At 40.4% G+C, this 25,885-nt stretch overlaps 3 protein-coding genes across 5 annotated transcripts; 2 read left to right on the top strand and 1 right to left on the bottom strand.

Moving 5' to 3' along the window:
• The first annotated feature begins 31 nt into the window (after positions 1 to 31).
• LOC122761562 (keratin, type I cytoskeletal 18-like) lies at positions 32 to 4,415 on the top strand. Of its 2 annotated transcripts, XM_044016788.1 has the most exons (8): positions 32 to 440; positions 792 to 874; positions 1,088 to 1,244; positions 1,356 to 1,517; positions 1,606 to 1,731; positions 2,069 to 2,298; positions 2,912 to 2,946; positions 4,029 to 4,415. In XM_044016788.1, the coding sequence occupies exons 1-8, from the start codon at positions 81 to 83 to the stop codon at positions 4,334 to 4,336; spliced, it is 1,461 nt and encodes a 486-aa protein (XP_043872723.1). In that variant the 5' UTR covers positions 32 to 80; the 3' UTR covers positions 4,337 to 4,415. The 2 variants fall into 2 exon arrangements, with proteins under 2 accessions (XP_043872723.1, XP_043872732.1); XM_044016797.1 differs by lacking the exon at positions 2,912 to 2,946 and having other exon boundaries at positions 4,029 to 4,380.
• A 5,805-nt stretch (positions 4,416 to 10,220) lies between these two features.
• arpc2 (actin related protein 2/3 complex, subunit 2) lies at positions 10,221 to 20,082 on the bottom strand. The gene is made up of 10 exons (XM_044016775.1): positions 19,844 to 20,082; positions 18,517 to 18,551; positions 17,498 to 17,610; positions 14,867 to 14,912; positions 14,515 to 14,701; positions 14,339 to 14,432; positions 13,369 to 13,495; positions 13,144 to 13,244; positions 12,054 to 12,154; positions 10,221 to 10,833 (listed from the first exon to the last, which is right to left on the bottom strand). Exons 1-10 carry the CDS (start codon positions 19,915 to 19,917, stop codon positions 10,812 to 10,814), a joined length of 900 nt encoding a protein of 299 aa, XP_043872710.1. The 5' UTR covers positions 19,918 to 20,082; the 3' UTR covers positions 10,221 to 10,811.
• A 2,812-nt stretch (positions 20,083 to 22,894) lies between these two features.
• LOC122785439 (C-X-C chemokine receptor type 1-like) lies at positions 22,895 to 25,130 on the top strand. 2 transcript variants are annotated; one of them, XM_044051234.1, is made up of 3 exons: positions 22,895 to 23,271; positions 23,416 to 24,517; positions 24,609 to 25,130. In XM_044051234.1, the coding sequence occupies exons 1-2, from the start codon at positions 23,145 to 23,147 to the stop codon at positions 24,483 to 24,485; spliced, it is 1,197 nt and encodes a 398-aa protein (XP_043907169.1). In that variant the 5' UTR covers positions 22,895 to 23,144; the 3' UTR covers positions 24,486 to 24,517; positions 24,609 to 25,130. The 2 variants fall into 2 exon arrangements, with proteins under 2 accessions (XP_043907169.1, XP_043907165.1); XM_044051230.1 differs by having other exon boundaries at positions 22,896 to 23,271; positions 23,416 to 25,130.
• The last annotated feature ends 755 nt before the right edge of the window (positions 25,131 to 25,885 follow it).

Raw genomic sequence — 25,885 nt, 5'->3', positions numbered from 1 at the left:
GTGTCCTTCACATCCATCTGCTGAACCCCATTCACTGAAACCCTCTCAGTCTGACAGCTTCTTCTCAACCAGGTGCCATCATGCCTTCAAACACCGCCGCCAGCATGTTCGGGGGAGCCGGGGGCCGAGGCTCCAGGGCGTCCGTGGCGAGTCTGCAGGGGCTGCGCAGCGTCCTGCGCAAAGACAGCGACAGAGACTACGCACGGGCCGCTCCTGCCGCTCCCGCCGCGCCTGCCGCGCCTGCCGCCCCCGCGGATGACAAGCAGACACTGCGCGGTCTGAACGACCGACTGTCCGGTTACCTGGACCGAGTGAAACAGCTGAGGGAGGAGAACGAGAACGTGGAAAAACAGATCGATGAGATTTTGGCCAAGAGGAGAGAACTTGAGGACCGGGACTGGGACGAGATAGAGAAACCTCTGGATGTCCTCAAGAACAAGGTCAGTACTCACATACTGTATATAAATATACACATATATACATGACCTATTTTCTTGATAATATTAGGCTTTTTTTGATTGAACTTTACATCTTGTTACATATTATAAGAAACACTTATAATATACACAATATATACATACAGTGGTTCCCAAAGACTGGGTCGGGTCCCACACATGGGTTGTGGGAGATTTCTTTTTCCCCAAACTTTCAGTTCAGATTTTTGTGTATATATTTTAAATAACATGCATAAAAGGAAGTTGTGAGTAATTTCCCTGAGTTCAGTTTGTGTCAAACTGAACTTAATCACTTACTGAAATGATTGAACCCTAACCTCGCCCTTTTTTTGTCAGTTAAAAGACATCACCATGGATAACGCCAAGCTGCTACTCCAGATTGACAACACCAAAATGGCCAACAATGACTTCAAGGACAAGTAGGTTTTATGCAGTCTCTTGCACAGTGTCTAAACTTCCAAGAATGATTTTATTGATATGAAAGGACTTTGATCAGGCATCAGATTAAGTTTTTTGCCAGATGAAGGTCTTCGATAAAACGTTTCCAACTTTTTTCTCTTCACTCACCTGTCTTAAGAAGTGCATGCATGAAGTTATTTCATTGTTGGGTTATTTATCCATCCTGTTTGCAGGGCGGATCACGAAAAAAAGTCCCGTGAGGAAATGGAACGCGACCTGGACGACCTGAGGAAGACTGCTGTGGAAACCAGGCTGAACTGCGAGCAGAAACACAAGGAGATTGTGCTGGTGAAGGACGAGCTTGTCCGCCTCAAGCTGGAACACAAGGATGTGAGACAGTTTTAATTAGAGCTGCGAATAATCGTTGCAGCCCTACTTTTTATATCAACAGAATTGTGTAAGTGTTGAGGGAAGGTTTAGTTGTAACTGTGGCTGTTGCAGGATGTGGACGTCTTGCGTGAGAAGATCAGGGAGTCCGTGGTGACGGTCGAGATCGATTCTCAGAATTCCAACCTGGCTGAGAATCTCAACAAGATCCGCAGCCAGTATGATAAACTAGCCCAGAGGAACCGGCAGGAGACTGATGAGTGGTACCAGAGCAAGGTACGCCGTGTCCTCCATATGTTGGAACACTCTCATGTCCATCTTCTTAGTTTATGACACCATATTCGTCTTGTTTGATCCTTTTCAGTTTGAAAACATCAAGGTGGAGGAGGCCCAAAATGTGGAAGTCGTGCATTCTGGAAAGAGAGAGCTTAAGGATCTGTGCAAAGACAAACAAATCCTGGAAATTAAAATCCAGGGTTTGCAGAGCACGGTAACCACACAAACACATGAGGGAGCACAATCTCAATCTCAATCTCTTCAGGAAGTGCAAACAACTTAATATTAACCAATATCTTTTGTTTATCATGTCAGGAATGTCAAAATCACCTGCAGGTGTGTTTGTCTACCTGTTCATCTCACAAGCATTCCTGACTGTACTGTCATTACTGTGTCAACTTGCTACTTTAAACCAGACTGACTCTTGCTCCGTGTTACTGTGGACTGACAAACAAACCACCTGGTTCTCCTGTTGCGTAACCACGAGAACAGGAAAACATCAGAAGTCTTGCGGAGTCATGTCTTTTATGTGTGTTTCTCTGTCCTTTCAGATCCAAAATCTGGAGGAGACCCTGCGGAACACGGGAGATGAGAATGGCCAGCGGCTGGCACCTCTCAACAAGGTGATCCTGGAGCTGGCGGATGAGCTGGAGAAGGTGAGGTCACAGGTGGAGCGCCAGGTGGAAACCAACCAGGACCTGCTGTGTGTCAAGATGAAGTTAGAGTCGGAAATCAATAACTACCAGCAGCTGATCCTTGGGATGACCATTGACACTGACAGGTGAGGATGGTCAGAAGAATGTATGTCAGATGTTTGTAACCCATTTACCAACATACATCTAATGTTTTATGGCTACTAATTTCTACCATATCTTATTATTATTATTAATAATAACAATAAGAATAACAATAATAATAACAATAATAACGATAATTATTGACAAATGTATCTTTAAAGTTTTAAAGACGTTCTGTTGGAGAACACCCATAGGTGCTTTCTTGCTAAGAGTAAGGAGAGTATATTTACGCAGTTTTTCTTAGTTTGCGTATTCTCTTCTAAAGCTACGTTTCCATTAAGTGGAATGCTTCAGTTTGGTACAGTATGGTACAAATCTTTTTACATTTCTATTCACAATAGTACCAACATAATCCGCCCCAACCATTTCCCTTCCCTTGGGCTACCAAGTAAAAGTGCAGTTCTCTGTTGAAATACAAGCCCGACCCATCCTGTACTGTACCAAACCGAACTGTACCACTATGGGAAAAAAAAAAAGCATAACTGAAAAGCATCAGTTAAACCTCTTTTAAACGACAAAAGTACCTCAAAACAAAAGCATGCATGGTGAACCTTTTTTTCCCCCCACCTGCATACTTATCCTTTTCTTCCCCGACAGCTTGGAGTTCTCTTTAGACGAAGCACTGCAGAGTGGTAAGTTATGTGTCCAGCTGGAATAAGTAAAATTACAGCAGAGAGTCACCTGATTAACAAGTTAGTCTCTATTGCCAAGAAGGATGCTCGGTTTAGTCCTTTCAAACTCATAGTAACTTAAAGATCTCTTACCTGACTCTCCATAAAAGAGGCTGGAAAAGTGTTAGCAATAAAGTTGATGCTGATGTGAATGCACCTCTTACTAAATCAACAGCACCTTAACATCACATGTGATTCAAAGAAATGTGCACCGCCTGTTGGCTTTCTCGCTACGTGAGAGTTAAATGAGAAGATTGATGTGTTTGGTTTGTGTGAAGCACAGTCAGCAGCTGGTTAGCTTAGCATAGCAACTGAGACTGGAAACTGCAAACACCGCCAACCTCCTACCCAAGAGCAAATGATTAGCATTAGTTAGCCCACTGTATTGACACCCAATATTCACACCATAGCTGGATTTAAAGAAATAATTGTAACCATTTAAATCGGAAGTTGGAAGTGGGAACTGGGAGTGACGTCACCACTGAGTCGACCACGTTCCAGTGAAGAAGTCAGCTAGCCGCTGTTAGCAATACCAGCTGTACATGGTATTTAGGACTGAATTAATGTGAAACAAATAAGACAGCATAGCTGGATTAAAAGAAATAATTGTAACCATTTAAATAAATCGGAAGTTGGAGATCGGAACTGGGAGTGACGTCACATTCCGGTTAAGAAGTTAGCTAGCCATTGTTAGCAATACCAGTCGATAAGGTGACGCTGTACATGGTATTTAGGACTGAAGTCATGTGAAACAAATAAGACACGACCCTGCTTACAAACTACTTAACTCCGTCAATCTTCTGATTCAACTCTCAGCGAGAGACTGAATTTCTCTGCATGCTGAACTCCTTCCTTTCAAGTTTCACTACTCTCCAATCATGTATTGTTAAAAAATGTATGTATACATCTTATTTACAACTATAAAGAGTATGATTTGTCATCAATGACGCTTTGTTGATGGCTACGCGCAGAAGGACTGAAAGGAGGTTAACACATTTATGTGGTCACAACTGGTGAAGTCTTCGTCATGTTTTTGCTTGCAGAGCAACAAATGCCTGACAATGTGGTGCCCGAACAGCAGGAGGAAGTAAAAGAAGAAGCCATAATGAAGCAAGAAAGCAGCCCTGCTAATAAATATATCACCGAGGAGGAGGAGGAGGAGGAGGAGACTCCAGCTGAGGCAGAGGCAGCAGGAGACGTCATCGAGGTCGCAGCCCAAAACCATAAGAAAAAAAACAAAAAGCCCAAAACTAAGAAGAGTTCTTCCTCCTCCTCCTCCTCTTCTTCCTCTTCTTCTTCTTCCTCCTCTGAGTCCGAGAAAGAAGATGAAAAGCCAAAACTTGATCTTTAAACGTATCATATTCGGTTGATGCTGCCCAGACCTAAAGTGTTTTTCTTTCTCAGATATCATAAAAAAAATAAAAACTTTGAATTTTAAAATGAAATTTCTCCGGTGTCTTCTTTTATTCATTTACTACAATCAATCAATCAATGTATGCTGCCTTGTGCAGTATATTTTTGGCTTTGAAAATTAGGAATAAAGATTAAGAATAAATGTCAATGAATCATCTCTTCACCTTGGGTAAAGTGAAATGTGTAAACCAAAGAAACAACATATAAGTTTAAAGGTTCAGTACAAGAGAGTCAAATGGTGGAAACACAGTTTAAGAAACTCTTTAACCATATAAAGGTTATACTATTAAATCTTTAAGTTAACGTAAATATAGGTAGTACTGACATAAGATAACATGGTTCATGTACAATTCAGTCCAATTTTCAAGAATTTTCAAGAAAGTTTTGTACCAGAAAAAAAATCTCATTTTAAGAAAAAAGGATCCAACTCCGGCTTAATAAGATATTATGGTTTACTTTAAGCTGCAATTACAAAGCTAAAACATTTTAAACAAAGTTTTCATTAATTACATGACAGAATTTCTTTGTGATAAGCACACATTTTCCCTCAGTTTAAGTCACATGACTTAAAACAAAAAGTGGATAAATTTACAAGATAGCAAAATTTGCTTCCCCTATTGGCAGATTCATTTTCTTAAAACAAGAAAGTATACATCAATATGAGAATATTTGTCATATATCTAGTAAGGCTGTTTTTACAGTGTAGTTAAAAACATCCTAATAGTGATAATGTGGATGTAAGTTAAAGTTAAATATCCAACAAAACGCAAAACAAATAGAACTAGTACCGCGCGCGGTTCTGAACGGGTTCGAGCCGACCCACGCGGGTCGCCGTGTGCCACGGCTCCCCGCGTGCCTCGTGCTCTCACCCGTTCATTCACCGCGCGCGGTACTAGTTATTTTCAGTACTAGTTATTTTCAGCGGCGTCCCCGCACATGTCGATCCAAATTTCGGGGGGGATCGGCAACGTATGTCAAAGTTATAGGGCACTTCCTGTTTAAAATGGCCAACTTCCTGTTCGTCTCTGGAAACATGTTCAGGGAAGGTCCCGTAACTCACATATATAGTTTTGTGTCAATCGGACAATGTAAGACTTTACTTCCTGTTTCGGGTGTTACACTTCCTGTAGGGAGGTGACCTTTTACGGACATGCTCAGGACAGGTCCCTGGTGTCACATATAAGGTTTTGTGCAAATCGGACAACGTACAGCAAAGTTAGAGGGCACTTCCTGTTTAAAATGGCCGACTTCCTGTTCGTCTCCGTAAACATGTTCAGGGAAGGTCCCGTAGCTCACATATCTAGTTTCGTGTCAATCGGACAACGTAAGACTTTACTTCCTGTTACGGGCGTTCCACTTCCTGTAGGGAGGTGACCTTTTACGGACATGCTCAGGACAGGTCCCTGGTGTCCCATATAAGGTTTTGTGCAAATCGGACAATGTACGGCAAAGTTAGAGGGCACTTCCTGTTTAAAATGGCCGACTTCCTGTTCGTCTCCGGAAACATGTTCAGGGAAGGTCCCGTAACTCACATATCCAGTTTCGTGTCAATCGGACAATGTAAGACTTTACTTCCTGTTTTGGGCCTTCCACTTCCTGTAGGGAGGTGACCTTTTACGGACATGTTGAGGAAGGGTCTGGGGTCCCACATACTAAGTTTCAAGTGGATACAACAATCCCTGTTGGAGCAGCATCAAAAACTATAAATGTAATTCTGTCTGCTGTCACCAGGGGGCGCTGTATTTGAAAATGAATATTTTCATATAGACGTGTTCAGGGCAAGACTGTCATCAATCCTTGCAAGTTTGGTTCAGATCGGACCAGGATTGGCAAAGTTGTAACAGTTTGTTTTTTTAGAATTTTCTACCACCACCAGGAGGCGCTGTTTTCAAAATGTACCGTTTCAGCATTACAGTCGTCTTCAGGAACTAACCATCATCAACTATAGCAAGTTTGGTTGGGATCAGACCTTCCATCGCAAAGTTATAAGAGTTTCATTGTCTGTTGTGAAAAATTATTATTATCTCCAACTTTGGCGCCCCCTATCTGGTACGCCATACAATATTTTAAAAAGCTTTTGATAACTTTTGATGCTCAACTCGTCCACATTGATCTCACCAAGTTTGAAGGTGATCGCACAAAAGCTCTAGGAGGAGATAATTGAAATACAAGCTGTCATACTGTCTGCTGTCACCAGGGGGCGCTGTTTTCGAAATTGAATATTTTCATATAGACGTCTTTAGGGCCGGACTATCATCAATCCTAGCAAGTTTGGTTCAGATCGGACCAGGATTTGCGAAGTTGTAGCAGTTTGATTTTTTGTCCCAAAAATCCGACTTTGCGTCGTTGCCATGGCAACACCGTTAAACGATTTGTCGTCATATTGATCACGCATCATCTACCATGTGTTTTGACTGTTGTCACCAATTTTGAGTGCGGTACGATTATCTGTGTAAAAGTTATTCCCGAAATCGTAAAAAAACTTTTTTTTTGTGTATTTTCTTTCACCACAAGGAGGCGCTGTTTTCAAACTTCACCGTTTTTTCATAGACGTCTTCAGCCATGGCCCATCATCAATCATAGCAAGTTTGGTTCGGATCGGACCTTCCATCGCAAAGTTATAAGAGTTTTGTTTTTCTGATGCGAAACATCAGAATCATCACGAACTTTGCCGCCCCCTATCTCGCGCGCCATGCGACATTTGAAAAAACTTTTGATACCGTGAGCTCCTCAACTGGTCCACAGGGACCTCACCAAGTTTGAAGGTGATCGCACGAAAACTCTAGGAGGAGTTAGTTCAAATACCATTGCTGCGAATTCGCCAAAATCGCCAAAAAATCGCCAATCAACCCAAGATGGCGGACTTCCTGTTGGGTTTGGATCATGGTCATAATGTAATTTTTTCTTCATCCTGACCCACTACACATGTGTACCGAATTTCGTGCATGTGCGATATTTGTGTTGGTCATGGTGAATTTGGACAGGTGGCGCCGCACTTATTGGCCCCTCCCACATTCAATTTTCAACGCACATTCCCCGAACCTTTTTCAGACGTAAATTTACACCACGATTGATGCGGTCACAAAAATCTGTGAGTTTTGGGGTATGGGAAAGGCCTCAAAAATGCGATTCATTTGGGGGAATAATAAGAATAATAATAATAACTAGTACCGCGCGCGGTTCTGAACGGGTTCGAGCCGACCCGCGCGAGTCGCCGTGTGCCACGGCTCCCCGCGCGCCTCGCGCTCTCACCCGTTCATTCACCGCGCGCGGTACTAGTTATTTTCAGTACTAGTTATTTTCAGCGGCGTCCCCGCACATGCCGATCCAAATTTCGGGGGGGATCGGCAACGTATGGCAAAGTTATAAGGCACTTCCTGTTTAAAATGGCCGACTTCCTGTTCGGTCAAATGCGCGTCCGTAAACGTGTTCAGGGAAGTTCCCTTGTCTTACATATCAAGTTTTGTGCAGATCCGACAATCTTAGAGTTTACTTCCTGTTTAGGGCATTCCACTTACTGTTGGGAGGTCATCTTTTGCAGACATGCTCAGGACAGGTCCCTGGTGTGACATATAAGGTTTCGTGCAAATTGGACAACGTACGGCAAAGTTAGCGGGCACTTCCTGTTTAAAATGGCCAACTTCCTGTTCGTCTCTGGAAACATGTTCAGGGAAGGTCCCGTAACTCACATATCTAGTTTTGTGTCAATCGGACAATGTAAGACTTTACTTCCTGTTTCGGGTGTTCCACTTCCTGTAGGGAGGTGACCTTTTTCAGACATGCTCAGGACAGGTCCCTGGTGTCACATATAAGGTTTTGTGCAGATCGGACAATGTACTGCAAAGTTAGAGGGCACTTCCTGTTTAAAATGGCCGACTTCCTGTTCGGTCAACGGCGTCTCCGTAAACATGTTCAGGGAAGGTCCCGTAACTCACATATAAGGTTTCGTGCAAATCGGACAACGTACGGCAAAGTTAGAGGGCACTTCCTGTTTAAAATGGCCGACTTCCTGTTCGTCTCCGGAAACATGTTCAGGGAAGGTCCCGTAACTCACATATCTAGTTTCGTGTCAAACGGACAATGTAAGACTTTACTTCCTGTTTCGGGCGTTCCACTTCCTGTAGGGAGGTGACCTTTTACGTACATGTTGAGGAAGGGTCTGGGGTCCCACATACTAAGTTTCAAGTGGATACAACAATCCTTGTTGGAGCAGCATCAAAAACTATAAATGTAATTCTGTCTGCTGTCACCAGGGGGCGCTGTATTTGAAAATTAATATTTTCATATAGACGTGTTCAGGGCCGGACTATCATCAATCCCAGCAACTTTGGTTCAGATCGGACCAGGATTGGCAAAGTTGTAACAGTTTGTTTTTTTTGAATTTTCTACCACCACCAGGAGGCGCTGTTTTCAAAATGTACCGTTTCAGCAACACAGTCGTCTTCAGGAACTAACCATCATCAACTATAGCAAGTTTGGTTGGGATCAGACCTTCCATCGCAAAGTTATAAGAGTTTCATTGTCTGCTGTGAAAAATTATTATTATCTCCAACTTTGGCGCCCCCTATCTCGTACGCCATAAAATATTTTAAAAAGCTTTTGATAACTTTTGATGCTCAACTCGTCCACAATGATCTCACCAAGTTTGAAGGTGATCGCACAAAAGCTCTAGGAGGAGATAATTGAAATACAAGCTGTCATACTGTCTGCTGTCACCAGGGGGCGCTGTTTTCGAAATTGAATATTTTCATATAGACGTCTTTAGGGCCGGACTATCATCAATCCTAGCAAGTTTGGTTCAGATCGGACCAGGATTCGCAAAGTTGTAGCAGTTTGATTTTTTGTCCCAAAAATCCGACTTTGCGTCGTTGCCATGGCAACACCGTTAAACGATTTGTCGTCATATTGGTCACGCATCATCTACCATGTGTTGTGACTATTGTCACCAATTTTGAGTGCGGTACGATCATCTGTGTAAAAGTAATTCCCGAAATCGCAAAAAAACTTTTTTTTTGTGTATTTTCTTTCACCACAAGGAGGCGCTGTTTTCAAACTTCACCGTTTTTTCATAGACGTCTTCAGCCATGGCCCATCATCAATGGTAGCAAGTTTGGTTCGGATCGGACCTTCCATCGCAAAGTTATAAGAGTTTTGTTTTTCTGATGCGAAACATCAGAATCATCACGGACTTTGCCGCCCCCTATCTCGCGCGCCGTGCGACATTTGAAAAAACTTTTGATACCGTGAGCTCCTCAACTGGTCCACAGGGACCTCACCAAGTTTGAAGGTGATCGCACGAAAACTCTAGGAGGAGTTAGTTCAAATACCATTGCTGCGAATTCGCCAAAATCGCCAAAAAATCGCCAATCAACCCAAGATGGCGGAATTCCTGTTGGGTTTGGATCATGGTCATAATGTAATTTTTTCTTCATCCTGACCCACTACACATGTGTACCGAATTTCGTGCATGTGCGATATTTGTGTTGGTCATGGTGAATTTGGACAGGTGGCGCCGCACTTATTGGCCCCTCCCACATTCAATTTTCGACGCACATTCCCCGAACCTTTTTCAGACGTAAATTTACACCAGGATTGATGCGGTCACAAAAATCTGTGAGTTTTGGGGTATGGGAAAGGCCTCAAAAAGGCGATTCATTTGGGGGAATAATAAGAATAATAATAATAATAATAATCCTTCCAGTTTCAAGAGGGGTCTTGCAACCTTGTTGCTCGAACCCTAATAATAATAATAATAATAATCCTTCCAGTTTCAATAGGGTTCTTGCAACCTTGTTGCTCGAACCCTAATAATTGTTATTTTCTTGTCTTATGAGAACATTTAAACCACAAGTCACATAATCATAATTACAAATATGCTTTTTTTCTGTTCAAAGTAAGTAAAATAAGCACAAGTTTCAAGAAAAACAAAAAAGGGATGGGTTTTTTTTAAAGAGTGATTTATTTTGTCTTTCAAATGACAATGGAACAGACATGAAAGCACAAAGAGGAAGAAGAAGAAGAAGGGAGGACTTGAATTCATCTAGAACATGAAGACTATGCGGTTGAGGGGAAAGGTGGAGTACCAAACGGAGTACACAAGATATTGTATCAAAAATTGTATTCTTTTTTTTTCATATATATATTTATATAGGACTTATAATTCTCTTTAACTATCCAAAGCAAGGAATGCCCTTTGATTTCAAGGTTTCTTCAGCCTTGGCTTTTTCTAAGTGGAGCCAACATTAGCATTCATTCAAAAAAAAAAAGGGAACTTTATGATGGGGGGGGCGGCGAGGGGGTTCTTGAGGCATCCTGGAGTCCCCGATCCTCCGATGTGGCGTTGAGTCTCAATGCGGCATGTTTGGGGGTGGGCGTGTCCACAAGGGGATTCCTGTGATGGGGCGGGGTCAGCCTCAGCGTGAGAAGGTCTTTCCACTAGCGAAAAAAATTTAAAGAAAGATGCATTTAAAGTAAAGATCTTTTTCACATGGTCAAGTACTTGTTTGGTCAAAAAATCTTGATCAGTATTTCTTCATTCTCCTATAAACCAAAATGATTCCGTTTTAAATGATTTTTCTTTGTCATACGGAGCAAAGAAACCAGAAAATACTCACAATTAAGCAGCCAAAACCTCAGAGAGCTCGTTTTTAATTACAACAAAAACTGATAGAATCGATTATCAAAACAGTTTATGATTAATTAAGTCATAGATTATTAATTGATTCTGTTTTGGCAGCAGCACTAAAAGCTACTTGGCCCTTAAACTTGACTCCACTCAGTGCGTCACATCTCTGTCAAAATAATCAAACAATGTGTAAACAAGCAGTGGCCTCCGTTTCCGAGAACCTTTAATTTTCTGCTGTGTTGCCCAACCTGTGAGTCATGTGACATGCTGTGGGGGGTATTCTTTGCTTGTTTCAGTGACACATTGACTGCAGAACAAAGACTCTCTTTGTGACACTACAATGGATGTTTCCCAATTAGTTTCAGAGCTGTATTTCTTTTTCTTTTTCTTTTTTAACCGCATAGGGAGTAGTTGATACACACCTCAAAAACACACATAGGTCCATGCGTCTACTCGTAAAAAAGGAAGAATAAGTACATCCAGTATCATGATGGCAAAAATGACTAAAGCCCCTTCCACACTAAAATGACCTCATATACTCAGAGATTTATTACGAGACTGGCACCTCGTATCCCTCCACCTGCTTACCTAGGTCACTCTGGCCCTTGTGGGACTGCCGGATGCTCTGAACATCTGGGTCCCGATCGACCTACAGTTCGTGGTGGGTACAGACATTTACACGTCCCCTCCACTCTGATTCCTAAACATATCTAGTGACAACCCCCTACACTATTTCCATGTATTTTAGTTGAAATTTTTGCATGAATTTTATTTCTTTAGTCTAAAAGCTTCTGAAGTTCGGGAACTGTACAATAAAAAGCGATTTTTACTGTTGTGTTATGGCAAACATTTTCTGTAAGACGTAGTAAAAAGCCGAAGTCGGTGGCTCTTATTTTGACACCCAGGTTGAGAGGAAGTGGTGTTATATAAATTCAGCTATTGTAAAGAACAAATTGGGTTTCTTGTTTTCTGACTCATGTGAGTGATGGTTTAGAAGGGAGGTGTGCGTATGAGGTGAAGCAGAGCTTACGAGATGGTCTTCATCTCCTTCTTCTCAGCGTCGGGTCGGGCGCGGTTCAGCACCTTGAGGAAGTCTGACGTCTTGGCCCTCATGCGTGTGTGAATGTAAGCCTGTGGAAGAGACGTGGACGTGAATGACGAGGTTTTATTAGTCTCTGTGCCAGACTCTTAACACACAGCCCTTCTGTGACACCCACTTAGTCTCCTTCTTGTCTGAGGTGGAAACATCCGGACATCCAGCCTCCATTATCTGCCTGTCTGAGAGCCGGATACTTACGGAGTGACACAAAAACCTGCCTTGCGACTTCGAGTCGTGCAAACCAAACTCTGATTAGGGTTTACAGTCGAAATGGGTCCATTATCTGAGCCATTTCAAGCATGTATGTGTTTTTCTCGTGAGTACACAAACGCCCACATACTGCGAAGAAAATATCTCAAGTCTTCACTCCTGTAGCTGGACTCTCCATTGTGGAGGTTTTATAGTGAAGATATGAATGTACAATTACAGGGGTGACATGCCGACTTGTCTGTGACCTGTAATTAAAGCAGACTTCACATACATACAGGGTTCCTACACAAAACCTTTCCACAATATTTTACTCAACTTACATGTGTTAAAGTGGAACTATGCAGGGTTTTTACCCTAATTTAACAGCTTTAGTGGCTTTGTGATGGTTAAGTGGCTTGTTGTGGGGAGATTGGGGGCCGTCTCCACTCCCCTTACCATCTGCTAGCGAAAAGATTGCAAGATCAGGGCCGCCAAACCCAGAGTCAAAACCGGGAGTTCTTGCGAAGTCTGTGCCGAGTTGCGAGAAACATGAATTGCTTCACGGTGCAATTGAGTTTAAAACAGTGAAGATAAAGTGGTAGACAGTGGATGGATGGATGTTTACTGTGGGATGTACTCTGAAACTGTAGGGGGAGAAAAAGCCGAGACTTGAAAAGATTGTAGCAAAAATGTTGATGGACGCCCAAATACTACTTTCTCTGACCGAGTACAAGTACAATTTACTTAAATTTGACTACTTGCAGATACCAAGTACTGACAATTTAGCAATAGACGCTATTCATTAAGCTACTTGATCTACAAACAATCTCACCTTGGAGCACTTTATATGGTAGTGCAGGTAGTCCCTGAAGGTGTGGATGAGGTTGATGGTGTTGTCTCTGGCATTGGCGTTGGTGTGACGTGGGAAGAGGACTGGACAAAAAAAATATCATCATTATTATTATTATCATTATTATTACTATTATTATTATTACTCATGTTATCGACACAGCTGCAGTGCAGGCCTAGTAGATGATTAAACTCGGTGGACGCTGACCGAAAGTGATGTATCCGATGTTGTCTCCGACAGCGGCGTCCGTGTCCTTCAGCTCCAGCGGCGGCTCCCGGTGGCTGAACAGCACCTGAGGGGCCGCGTGGCTGGCTCGCCGACCCTCTTTAAACTCCTACACAGAAAAAAGTTGCAATAGTTTGCTTTCATTTAGTTACATTGAACATTTTTATTGTTAAAAACTAAATATTAGACATTACGATATGACCAAACTGTGACTATACTAAGGAAACCAAGAAAAACAAAGAGCAGCGTGTAATGTAGAATTCATTCCCTCTGTGTTTTTTTGTTCAAGAAAATAATCGCCAGGTTAAATGATTATCTTATCCAATGCAATTGTATTAATGCACACTAAAAAAGATAACACTACATAAGCCACACACATAAAAGACAATAAAAGAAGCATTTAGAAAAAAGAAAATAAGCTGCAACACAGACATAAAACAGAACTCACTCTGGGTTAAAAGCATGTTTTTTTAATGACAATTTAGCAGCTGAAACAGAGAACGCTCGGTTCCCTCTAAGCTTCAGCCTTGTTTTTGGGACTTAGAGGAGCTGATCTACAGATGTTAGTGGCCATGGCTGGAGGCTGTATTTTACTTCTGTAAGTATTTTTCTTTTAAAAACAAGTCTAACCCTAACCCAAACAGCCATAATAACTCCTGTATTGTAATTGTAAAGCATCATTTGCAGCATATTACAGCATTTTCTCACTCAGTGGGTTTCAGTGTGGCAGAACTCCATTCCACACTTTATTTGGGGGCCACGTGGTGGAGCATGTGCTTAACTAGACACTCTTAATTGACCATATGCGTCTGTGTGTTTGCCCTGCGATGTACTGGCGACCTGTGCGGGGCGTGAACCCGCATATGTAGAACGGGTTTGGCTTCAGCTGCCGCACGACCCTCATGTAGAGGACAAAGGGGTAGAAAATGGACGAAGGAACGTTCTCACCAACCTGCATGAAGACTTTGCCGATGATGACATCATCGTCGTCTTTGAACACTGTGCTGAACACGACGGTCACTCTGTCTTTCTTGGCCTCCACGTACCTGCGAAGACACGACATGTCAGACACATCAGGATTGTCCAAAGCTGCCCCCTGACCGTCTTTGTATGTCTATAGCTTCGTACATGGTCTCGTCGTCTCTGTAGTGGACCACAGCCCTCCTCTCGCCCTCTATTCCCTCCTCCTGGTACTTGAAGTACTTCTCGAACACGGAGGCGAAGCAGTTCCTCTTGAGGATCCCCGCCTGGTGGACGACCTCTTCTTTATTGGCTGGTAACACGTCCAGGTCGTAAAGGAGGGACACATTGTAGCCTGAGGGAAAGATGATGGGACACAGAGGGATGGAAAATCCAGATTAAAAAGGAGCTACCACAGTCTGTTAAAGCTGCTTTGTGGCACACAGACAACACAATCAAATTTATGCCTAAGCTTTTTACATTTCTTTCACTGGCTTCTAAAAGGAGCTCTGTAACTTACCAGCCTCTGGTGAGACCAGGAAGTTCCCATAGACTCGCTTGAGCAGCTGAAAAAAAAAAGAAGAAACATTTATTTTTAATCATACTTCTCTAAATGTGGTTGTAAAAAGAAGCACTGACGTCACACAGTTAGGGAAGCTATTTCTTATGTTATAGGAATGAAAATGAAAATGAATACTTAAATCAGCTAAAGAGAAAATAAAACTTAAGTTAAAGATTTAGAAACCTGTATATTATACAAAACAAAGTGACTGATCATACAAGTCCAATAAAGGGCTCAACATTACAGTAGAGTGTTATTCACATTTGCGGGTGAAAATAGTCGTGTGCGACTTGTAAAACGGCCAGTGAGGCAATCAATGCTGTGCATGCATCAAAAACATCACATTCATTAGAACAATTTGATCATAGTCCTGCTGTGGAGTGTTGGCTGAGCTCAACGCGGGGGCCAGGCAACCCGATTACAAAAGCTGCTGGGAGACTGATATCCTTTGTGTTGGAGCAGCAGAGTGTAGTTTGACTGAGCAGCCTTTTTAGACACAGCCTTCTAACAGCTACATGTTATGGTTTGAAACTAATCATTTAAAACCGAAATGAAAGCATTTTTCTTTTTTTCAGTTTTGTTTTCCTTGTATCCCTTAACCAAAAAAAGCATTATTTGATACATTTTCAAAATTCAATGAATGTTTATTATAGAGTCATTTGCGTCTGATACGATCTATACCAGAACCTTGAGTATTCTTTGCTACAGATATCAGTCCGACCCAGACTTTTAATCAGCTTAGTTAGTAATATAACATCTATACTCATGCATGTACTAAAACCCACCATTTTTAAAATCATAATGCTCCACCTCCAACATGTCTCTTTACAGCAATTGTGTCTATTGTAAGGCTTATGGATGCATCAAATTTTTTAATTTTTATTTTTAATTATTATTTTTACGAGTATCATTCCTATTAATTTATCAAATATATATGTTTAATTACTAAACTGTTATATCTTATCAAGATGGAAGGAAAAGAGAAAATGTGTCAAACAAACAAACACAACATCTGCTATAGCAAAACTTCTACACACGAGATAATAAGGAGATGGTCAATTGCATTTAAAAAAAACTTAACAGTTGCTTTCAAAACAACTGATACACTTGTGATTTTCATAGCCAAAGGGCGGCAGAAGGACCAGTGCGCTTTGCATCGTCTGCTCTAAGGGCTTCATTTTACAACACCTCCTGTATGAAAATGAATACCTGTCATCATGGTATGAACTGAGGAGGCCATGTATGCAAATCCAGTTCAGAAGTGAGAGAGAAAAGGGGAAAAAACAGTGTGGAAAATTTGATTCTTAATTATAATTCAGGATGCACGATATTGGACCTTTTGCTGATACTACAGGGGTCATTTAGTCTCTTCTGTCATGAAATTAACGTAATATTTTGCCTACTTGCAGCATATGCAGATATAAATTTTCTTCAATGATCAAAATAAATAAAAGTCAAGGAGGTAACAGCCTATTTATTTAAACCTTCTTGGTGTGTGTTTACTGATATTCGATAATACATTTTAAAGCCAATATCTGCCGATGTAAATACCAATTTCACACTTTTAACTTTGTCTTTTATTTACCTTTATTATAATAATAATAAAAATAATAATAATAATAATAAAAAATCAGAAGTCTCAAACGAGACTTTTAGTGGGAAGATGCTGGAAAGCAGCCCTTACACACAAACCTGTTTTTATATCTTAGTAAGGACACATCATAGACATAATGTATTCCAAAACCCTTTACCCTGACCTCAACCATCACAACTAAGTGCCTAACCTTAACATAAACCTAATTCTAACCCGAACACTAAAACCCAAGTCTTAACCCCTAAAGTTGTAGTCCCCACAAGGTCAAATTATATACACACAAGGGATTGTGCAGCTACCTTTTTAAGGACTTTCACTTGACCTACATTTGTTCGGACAGTCAACAAAAGATTTTTTCCTAAACTTAGCCAGTTCCTCATAAATTAGGTTCTACCTCATTAGGACCAGGTTTTGGTCTCCATGGGGACTAGTTGTCCTGACAATGTCAGTGTTTATGCCACAAAAGGTCCTAAAGGGGTCATAAATATAAGAACACACACACACACACAGGCTGCTGGCGCTCACAGTAAGCACGTCCTCTTCTGCTATGAGACACACATGCTGACTTCCTGTTTCGTACAGAAGCTCCAATAAGCTGCTTTCTTCCATACATGGCAACATAGCTCATAGTAGAGAAGTCTGTCTGTATGTGTCATAACCTAATTCTACTTTTCCTTTTAGATACTTCTTTACATCAGATTGACCACAGAAGCATGCTCGTAGTGTCTGAAATGAAGAGTGTATCAAGAAGCATCTGCTGCAAACGTGTTGGAGGGCTAAATTTTTTTTTTATTTCTTTAATGTTTTTGTTTAAGAACTAGAAGACTGGAGCTTGCAGCATTTGAAATACAACTGATCCCCCCCCAGGACTTTCAGGCACTTGGGATTATTTCAGAATTTCGAGCTTGTGTGACATTTGGTGAAACTACAGAGAGATCTTTTCCAGACTAATTGTTTATGTTCCGACCACATTCTCATCATTGTGTGTGTGTTACCTCGTCAGCTCCATGCTCCTGCAGCTCCTTGTAGAACTTCAGGGAGATGCTGACCATCACTTTAGTCTTGTCCCCATTGGGGTTGGAAATGTGGTACAGGACACCATCAAAATCTGCAGCAGAGATACACGTCAGATGATTCAGAAGAAGACAAGCAACCTGATGCCTCACCACCAGCTTCTCCACCAAAAAGCTAATAACACAGCATTAATACTGTATAACACATTTGATGATTTCAATTTAACATGGGAGGACTAACGCTCTGTGTCATTTGGAAGTCATTACTGACTGGGCCAAACATGTACACCAAGCACATGACATCACAGGAAACACTATTGCAATGCTTGCTAAAAATCTGTATCGTCATCAGTAACAGCTTACAACTTAAATGTGTCAACGTCACAAAAGTGCTGATGTGCCCTGAAAAAAAGGGCTGACCTAAATCCCACAAAAAGCTACAGACCACAGCTGACACACCTCTTTTCACAAATATTAAACCAAATGCTATGAGAGACATTATGCAAATGACAATCTGCTACAGTACAAATAAAAATACAGGAAAACAGCAAAGAGTGGCATTATGCATAAGTTTCCTGATGGAGGCTCAATAACTTTATTTTCCATAGCTGCATCGTATTTGTTGTTTTTCAGGACCCCAGAATGTGCCATTTATATTTATATCAGGAATTAGGTCAGCTCTACAGAGGTAGCTATTTTTTCACAATAGCCCACAATGGACAAACAACATCATTTGAGTTTTGATGCCAACTAAAGGCAGGTGAGGGATATTCAGCTGCAACGTGCAACTGCACCAATAAATGTTACACATAATATTTTCTGAAGTGTGCCCTCATGATTAATACAGTATCATAAAAGACACTTCTAACTAGTCTTCTACACAGACATAAACAAGGACCTTTTTTAATTTTAATTTAAATATATGCCATAAAATTCATATAATTCTCACATTCGCATCTTTAAAATCAAGAATTTTAGCAAACCGTTGCATACAATCTTACCTGCAAACGTCACATCGACGGCCTCTGGCTTGTTTCTGCAGAGACAATATAGGATGTTGATGAGACATAGAGTGAATTAGTCAAACGCTGTCTTTTGTGCAGCAAAAATCCTCCTTCCTGAATGAGCAAAAAACACCTTCAGGAAAAATGCTGAAAGATGCAGTTGAAGGACAGAAATATATTGGCCATTTATTGTTCCATTGATTTAATGAAATCACTTAATTTGCTTAACAAGCTTCCACTTCAAAATGTGGAACACACACTGTGGTTGGTTTATCCATTTATCCATCATTGTGTGAGGCTATGAAGACGTTCAATTTCTTCCAATAAAACCTAAATGTTATGCATTGGACCTACAAAGCAAAAAAAAAAAAGAACGTTTTTATCCCGAAAATACTTTTAAAGTACTTTCATGTTGTGAGGACTTGCAGCTTTTCCTTACCCTTATAAATGTGGGAAGTGAAAACAGACATAAATGCAACATTGAACAAGCTAACATCATTGGCTGACAAATATTAACATCTTCTCACACTCGCAACAGTAGCCAAAAATACATTAAATACTTGAACAACGTCATTTAAGAGGGGCACAGACTGTGAAATGCAGGCAGACTTTTTAAAGGACGGACGCTGCAGTAACTTGTTCAGGCTGCTGTGTTATTATTCTGCTTCACAAAGTGCAGCGCTGCACAGACTTGAATCAGCTTGACTGGTGGAATGCGGAAGCAGCTCCAACGGTGGTGCGAGCACAGGTAGCCGCTAAATGCCTCCAGTGCAGAGAAACACACAAGCAAGTCCTGTCACTTCTGACAGCACGCGACTAATTGCGACTAAATCACGTTTCAGTTCACTTTTTTAAGGAGGAACCAATGTACTGAATTACATTTAGAATTCCGTGTTAATTAATAAGCTAGCAACCTTGCTAGCTAATTATTATTAAAGTGAGCAAACCTGTAACCTTATTTACATTTTAAATGCATTTTTACATTCGTGAGGTCACGGCAATTGCAATACCCTTAACTATTTTGTTATTTTCCTTCTCCTGGGTGAGATTTTAATCTTTGTGGTGACATTTTTTGGCACAACACCGTCCGTGCAGACACACCCCAGCTCCAGGCAAAGCAGTCTCGGCGGATCTGGAAGCTAATTCACGATGTGTTTCCCCTGATTTCACGACCATAAAAACACAACCCATGCGGCAATATGCACCACTGTGTTCGTTTATCGGTTGCTTCGTCATATTACAGGCATCATGTTGAGTGAAATGCTACGGGGCAAAAGCTAGCTGTCGTTAGCGGCGCTAGCCAGGTGTAACGATGATTCCTCACCCGTTTGATGCGCCGTCGAACTTCAGCGCCAACGTCTCCTCTATAATGCGGTTATTGATTTCTAACAGGATCATCGCAGTGGAGCGCCGGTGTCGAGGAAAAGGGGGGAAATGGCGAACTTAAGCTAAGTGATGAGATCGACCGCTTTGTCTCAAAATTCTGCTAATTTTTCCTCCCTTGACAGAACAGACCGCTTCCGCTGAGGCTGCTTCCGCCTGTTACTTCCGCATATTTTTACACAGAGGACCCCCATTTGAAGAGTGTGGCCGCGACGTTGCCTGTAATAAATTCGTTGTGACAATTGTTCTTTTTTTCAAGCTATATTTATAAAATACAGGCACGACTGGGAAAAGCAATGGAATATTAGGTACAACGGATAATTAAGAAAAATCAAAGAAGATATAAGATAAAGTGTTAAGATAAGTGTTTTGGGTTTATTTTTGTTTTTTATCCATGATGTTTACATGAAATAATCAGTCAAATTATGCATAAAGGCTGTGAATGATGGTGGGTTTCATTTCCAGGTGCATGCGTGAATTTTCCAAGTTAACAGTGTCCGACAGTGTGACACAATATATGATATCATTGTGGGTAAACCGAGGTACATTTTCAGAGCAAACCAATTGTGTATGCCAGACCAGAATACAGAGACGTTAGACAAAAAATAAATAAATCAACAGAAAAGGCCTGTTTTTGTGAAGTAGGTTCTAAATATTCTCTGATAAAATCACCAAAAGTAGCTTGTTTGAAAACCAGACCTATTCATTTACTGTATATAGATTTTGATTTTCAAGTATGGTAGACGCAGTGTAAGTGGGGAAACCTGCATAATATGAATACATAAATTATAAGGTCTTTTTAAGTGGATTTAAGTTATGTTAAAAAAATAACTAAAATAATTAGAATAATTAATTAGTTGCAACCCCACAGATTTCACATTCAAATTAAGGCTGAAGATATTAAATGCAGTGTTTTGCAAAGTGTATCTAATAAACTGACCACTGACTGTATATGGGGTATTATTGATGACATAGACAGAAAGCATCACATTGCATACAAGATAAACACACATCAACAAAGACAAATTTGCCTGCTAACATGTTATGTATGAGCAGCAGTAAAAAAAAGTATGTGTCTGCCTAATTGCAAGGCAGGTTGAGACATGTATCAGTGGTTTCATGATGTCAACACAAACACAATATAGGCTGTATTTTACAGACGTGTGTCATGGCTATTGTCCAGTAATTTCTAGCTTGTACGTATTTCAGTGCTTTTGTCAAAGAAAAGTTCAAAAATGTAAGGAACGAACTGTCCACACTGTCATTTAAAGTCATTGACGAGTAAGCAGATTAATTAAATCATATTATCAAATAACATGGCAGGCATTTACATCTGGTTTTGAATAATTGGAACAAGACATGTGAATATTTCATCAGCCAAATGAGCAATCAATTAATTAAATATGTACATTTTGTAAAAAAAACAACCCTGAGTATTTACTTGTTGTATTTGATCTTGATGAAACAAAAAATGGTAAAACCTTTCATAATGGCGATTGGCAGATATCAATATATCATAGTATTATTTATGCAATCATTATTAGCGTTAGACGTGAATATATTTTGAGCTGGAAAGGACACTGGGATGATGACAGAGCGATGTAACAATGTTAGTGTCTTGTAAAACAGTAAAACTCATAAAAAGGTGCTGTGGCTGTAGTGGAGACACAGTCACATTCCTATAGCATCAACTAAACTAGCCGTAGCTGTAAATTGACAACAATAAAAAAAAAAGTTCAGTTTTTATTCCCAGAAACCAGGTGTGTTGGAGCTAGGAAACATCTAAAAACAGTGGTTCCCAAACACTGGGTTGGGACCAAGATGTTACGTGTATAAGTTTTAAATAACATGCATAAAGTTAAGTTGTATTAGTTTAGCAAACATCTCATGGACATGGTTTGTTTATCAATTCAGTGTTACAAATATGGAGAGGAAACATTTGGGCTGTGGGTTTTCAAGGACCAGGATTCAAAATATTGTTTTATATAATCAAAAACTAAAGACCAGAAACTAAAAACAAGCCTGTCATTCATGTGGAGCCATGAAGTCTCTATTTACTCACAGGTGCTGTATTGTATATGGAGACAGGTGTCTGGGGGCAATAATGGATGGTGATATAGCACTCTGGTATGAGTGGAGTGATTTATTTGTGTTTGAAAGCACATTTGGCTCTGGAGAGAATAGATGTGGCTGAACCTATTATTACTGATGAGTGGTTATTGTCATGTGTCTCCTGTTTATGCAAAGTGATGTCTGTCATGCTTAAGAAAAACACAGAAATGACAAAGATCTTATTTCTGTGGAGCAAAAACATGACACTGTCATGGTAAAATGGCTGACATTTTTAATAAAACCTGGTAACCAGTCATTATTCTGTGTCTCAGAATGTTTTGGCTTGAGAAATTTCAATATAATTTTCAATTTATATTTTCAAAATAATTTTTTTTTTGTTTTTAGCTCCATTACAGTGTCTTCATTTCAAAGTTTGTATACATTATATAGATGAATGTGTACATTTCTGCAAGGGTAGAAGATTAATTTAAAAGTGTCACACTAATCTATGGTATAATATAAGACAAATGAAACACATAAAACAATATGTGAAAATAGTGAAAATGATCCTGATTGTTTTTCAAAAATAAGAGAAGAAAAAGTGACCTAATCAAAATGAAAGAGGTAATACCTGGCTATTGTGACAGCAAGAGCGAAAACATTGCACTATTTTATTACCAGGAAGTTTCGCAGCACACCTCCGAATGTTTTAAAAAAAAAAACAATTACTCAACAACTCCACCACACAGGATCTCATCATGTGATAGAGTTGCCATGTCAACTTGAGCTGTTTTATTTTGTAAATTTATTAATGCCCATAAATGTTTTCTATATTTCCTTTCCTATATTTTGGTTATATTTAAGATGTAAACATTAAAATTTCTACGGTTTCTTGAACAAATTAACTAAATAATATGATTACATACCTTCTAACCTCTGTTGTAATAGTAAATTAATAGTAAATGTATATATTGTATCTGTTAAATGATAACCTGTTTCGGGTTATGCTATCTCGCCAGTTTGAACCATGTGTTGAACAGTTGAATCAAACTCAGCCATGGTCTATTTATATTTCTCAATTATACTTGTACTCCTCTCACACAGTCATGTCAAAATGTGTAGAAACACTCTATATTGCAAACACAGGGAGTTTCATAGTCGGTAAGGTAGGAAACAGGACATAGTTACACATGTGGGGAAGGAAACGTGACATTATTGGGACAGATGTTGTGTCACTCATAAAAGGGTGTTCTGCGGCACAAACGTGTTTGTTGAGTTGTTTACCCCGAAATAATTGCAACCGATCCAGTGCAGGAGGTGAGTACCCGAACTATCTATCTATCTATCTATCTATCCATCTATCTATCTATCTATCTATCTATCTATCTATCTATCTATCTATCTATCTATGTTTGTGCTGCCACCACAGTGTACATATATCTCTCTGTTTTCCATCCACAGCCATGTCCTACTCCTACACCCTCCCTGATGACTTCTTCAATGACCTGCAGGATTACACGGTCGAAACGAACGGGACCCTCTACTTCGACCCTGATAAATCACCTTGTGAGCCAAAAGAGCTGGATCCTGCAGTGGCCGTGGCGCTGTGTCTCATCCTCATAGTCATCTTTCTCCTGGCAGTGCCAGGAAACCTGCTGGTGCTGTGGGTGATAGGCACCAACAGGCAGGCCCTGATTCCGTCTGATGTGTACTTGTTTCATCTGACCGTGGCGGATGGCCTCGTGGCTCTCACCCTGCCTTTCTGTGCAGTGGCGGCGGTGCAAGGGTGGATCTTTGGTGACTTCATGTGCAAACTCCTCAGCCTGATCATCGATGCAAACTTCCACACCAGCATCATCTTCTTGGCCTGCATCAGCATCGACCGCTATGTTGCGATCGTGCATGCCAATGAGACTCAGAGCAGTCACCAGAGCCATGTCCTCTGTGCTGCAGTCTGGGCAGTTGGGTCGGCGCTCGGTCTGCCTGCACTTTTCAAAGATGCTACCAAGTTCAGCAAAGACTCAGACGTGATGATTTGCTATGAGGTCTTTGACTCTGGGCATGCCAGCTCATGGCGACTTGCCACGAGAATGTTAGGCCACATTCTTGGCTTTTTGTTCCCACTTGGTGTCATGTTATTCTGCTACAGCATCACTATCGTGAGGTTGCTGCGCGCTCAAAGTTTCCGGAAACACCGGGCCATGAAGGTGATCATCGCTGTGGTGATTGCATTTCTGCTCTGCTGGATACCGTACCATGTCACCCTGATTATAGACACAGTCCTGAGGGCTAAGTTGGTGCAGTTTGACTGTGCCATGAGAATGTCGGTAAACCTGGCTCTGACTGCAACAAACTTCGTTGCTCTGCTCCACAGCTGCATCAACCCTGTCCTGTATGCTTTTGTGGGAGAGAGGTTCAGGAAGAAAATGATGCTGCTCTGCCTGAGGAGAGTCAGACAAAAGAGAGTGCTATCAATTAGGGTCAGCAGGTCAACATCTCAGACCTCAGAGGGGAGCGGAGTTTTACTCTGAATGTTCTGGTCTATTTTACAGCATGTTAAAAAATATTTTCTCCCCAGAGAGAAAGGTGCATCATCAGCATCTGAAACTTAATAAACATACAATTTGTTGTCATGTTATGATGTTATTTAAGACAGATACATATACATATTAAGTAAAAACATGGAAAAATTCTGCTAATTTGTAAATCTATTCAGTCTTTAAGAATCGCGGGGCTATACAGGGATTTTCAAGGCAGGGTTCCTCAATCCTGGTCCTGGGTACCCACTGATCTGCAGGTTTCAGATGTTTCCTGATTCAAATGAATGGGTGATTGTCAGGTTTTTTGCAGAGCTTGCTGATGAGCTGACCATTTGAATCACATATGCTGGAGCAGGGAAACAACATTACAATGTTGTCTCTGATGTATGTGGTACACTGCTGCCCCCTATTGACCTCTCTGTCATCCACATCCTCTAATAAAAACTCAGATTTACAGCCGATTTACATTTTTTTGTTTTTCAATTTTTACAGAAGTGATGTTTGTATATTGTGGATCCGTACACACTGTTAAAGTCCTCCCTATAACTGTTAAATATGATGTGTATTGTATAGTTCTTCCTTTGCAAACCCTTTGTTTCTTCCAATTAAAATCATGTGTTTCACTGATAAACTATGGCCCACACCTGTGAGATTGCTTTCTTTGGAAAACTAGAGTTTAAAAAAGAGTTTTGAGTTTTAAAACTAACTATAATGTTCTTAGTTTTTTGACTTTGTAAATGTATTTCATACATAATCCTTTTGGGTTCATATGAAGTGTATTTATTTTTCCTCTGCCAGCAATTTTGAAAGGTTAATTCATAACAAAATGTTTTCATTTTTTTTCGTTTACTAGGCTATGAAAGTAAAATATAACATTCATGATGTAGTTAATTGGGTAGAGTTGGTTTATCTAACTGAGTAAAGTTCAAGTTCTTTTTTTATTATTTCCTCAGATTGAGAGATTGAGACCCCTAGCTCACAAACAATGTGATGTGTCTCATGAGGGTTATTGATTATATTTATGTTATGTTCATGGCTATTTGATTTTTGACCTATCACACTAACTATGATGCACATTTTGCAGTTCAGTCTACTCTCTTGTAGACTGTTATATTTGGTTCAGGGATGGCTGTTCATCTGTTCTAATACATTTTTAAAATGGCATCTACTCCACTAAACTCCACTAACACGAAAACTAATAAAAACTAAACATTTACAAAAAATAAAAACTAATAAAAACTGGCAAACCAAGTCATAAAACGTATTAAAACTAACTAATCATTATTAGTATTATTGTTATTAGTAGTTGTAGTAGTGGAAGAAGTAGTAGTAGTAGTAGTAATAGTACATTAGTATAGTAGTATTCTTCAGTAGTTGGCTGGCTGGTTAGT

Source organism: Solea senegalensis, linkage group LG2, assembly GCF_019176455.1.
Source record: "Solea senegalensis isolate Sse05_10M linkage group LG2, IFAPA_SoseM_1, whole genome shotgun sequence".
Lineage (NCBI taxonomy): Eukaryota > Metazoa > Chordata > Actinopteri > Pleuronectiformes > Soleidae > Solea > Solea senegalensis.
The sequence above is the reverse complement of the archived record's forward strand: the minus strand, read 5'-3'. Positions and strand labels throughout refer to the sequence as shown.

What these genes read in the sequence shown, in the direction of transcription:
- LOC122761562 (XM_044016788.1), top strand. Translation starts at nt 81, where the DNA reads ATGCCTTCAAACACCGCCGCCAGCATGTTCGGGGGAGCCGGGGGCCGA. An exon ending in AACAATGACTTCAAGGACAA is followed by an intron (nt 875 to 1,087) that starts GTAGGTTTTATG and finishes TCCTGTTTGCAG; the next exon opens with GGCGGATCACGAAAAAAAGT. An exon ending in TCAAGCTGGAACACAAGGAT is followed by an intron (nt 1,245 to 1,355) that starts GTGAGACAGTTT and finishes TGGCTGTTGCAG; the next exon opens with GATGTGGACGTCTTGCGTGA.
- arpc2 (XM_044016775.1), bottom strand. Translation starts at nt 19,917, where the DNA reads ATGATCCTGTTAGAAATCAATAACCGCATTATAGAGGAGACGTTGGCG. An exon ending in TTCGACGGCGCATCAAACGG is followed by an intron (nt 18,552 to 19,843) that starts GTGAGGAATCAT and finishes TTGTCTCTGCAG; the next exon opens with AAACAAGCCAGAGGCCGTCG. An exon ending in AGGAGCATGGAGCTGACGAG is followed by an intron (nt 14,913 to 17,497) that starts GTAACACACACA and finishes TTTTTTTTTCAG; the next exon opens with CTGCTCAAGCGAGTCTATGG.
- LOC122785439 (XM_044051234.1), top strand. Translation starts at nt 23,145, where the DNA reads ATGTGGGGAAGGAAACGTGACATTATTGGGACAGATGTTGTGTCACTC. An exon ending in CAACCGATCCAGTGCAGGAG is followed by an intron (nt 23,272 to 23,415) that starts GTGAGTACCCGA and finishes TTCCATCCACAG; the next exon opens with CCATGTCCTACTCCTACACC.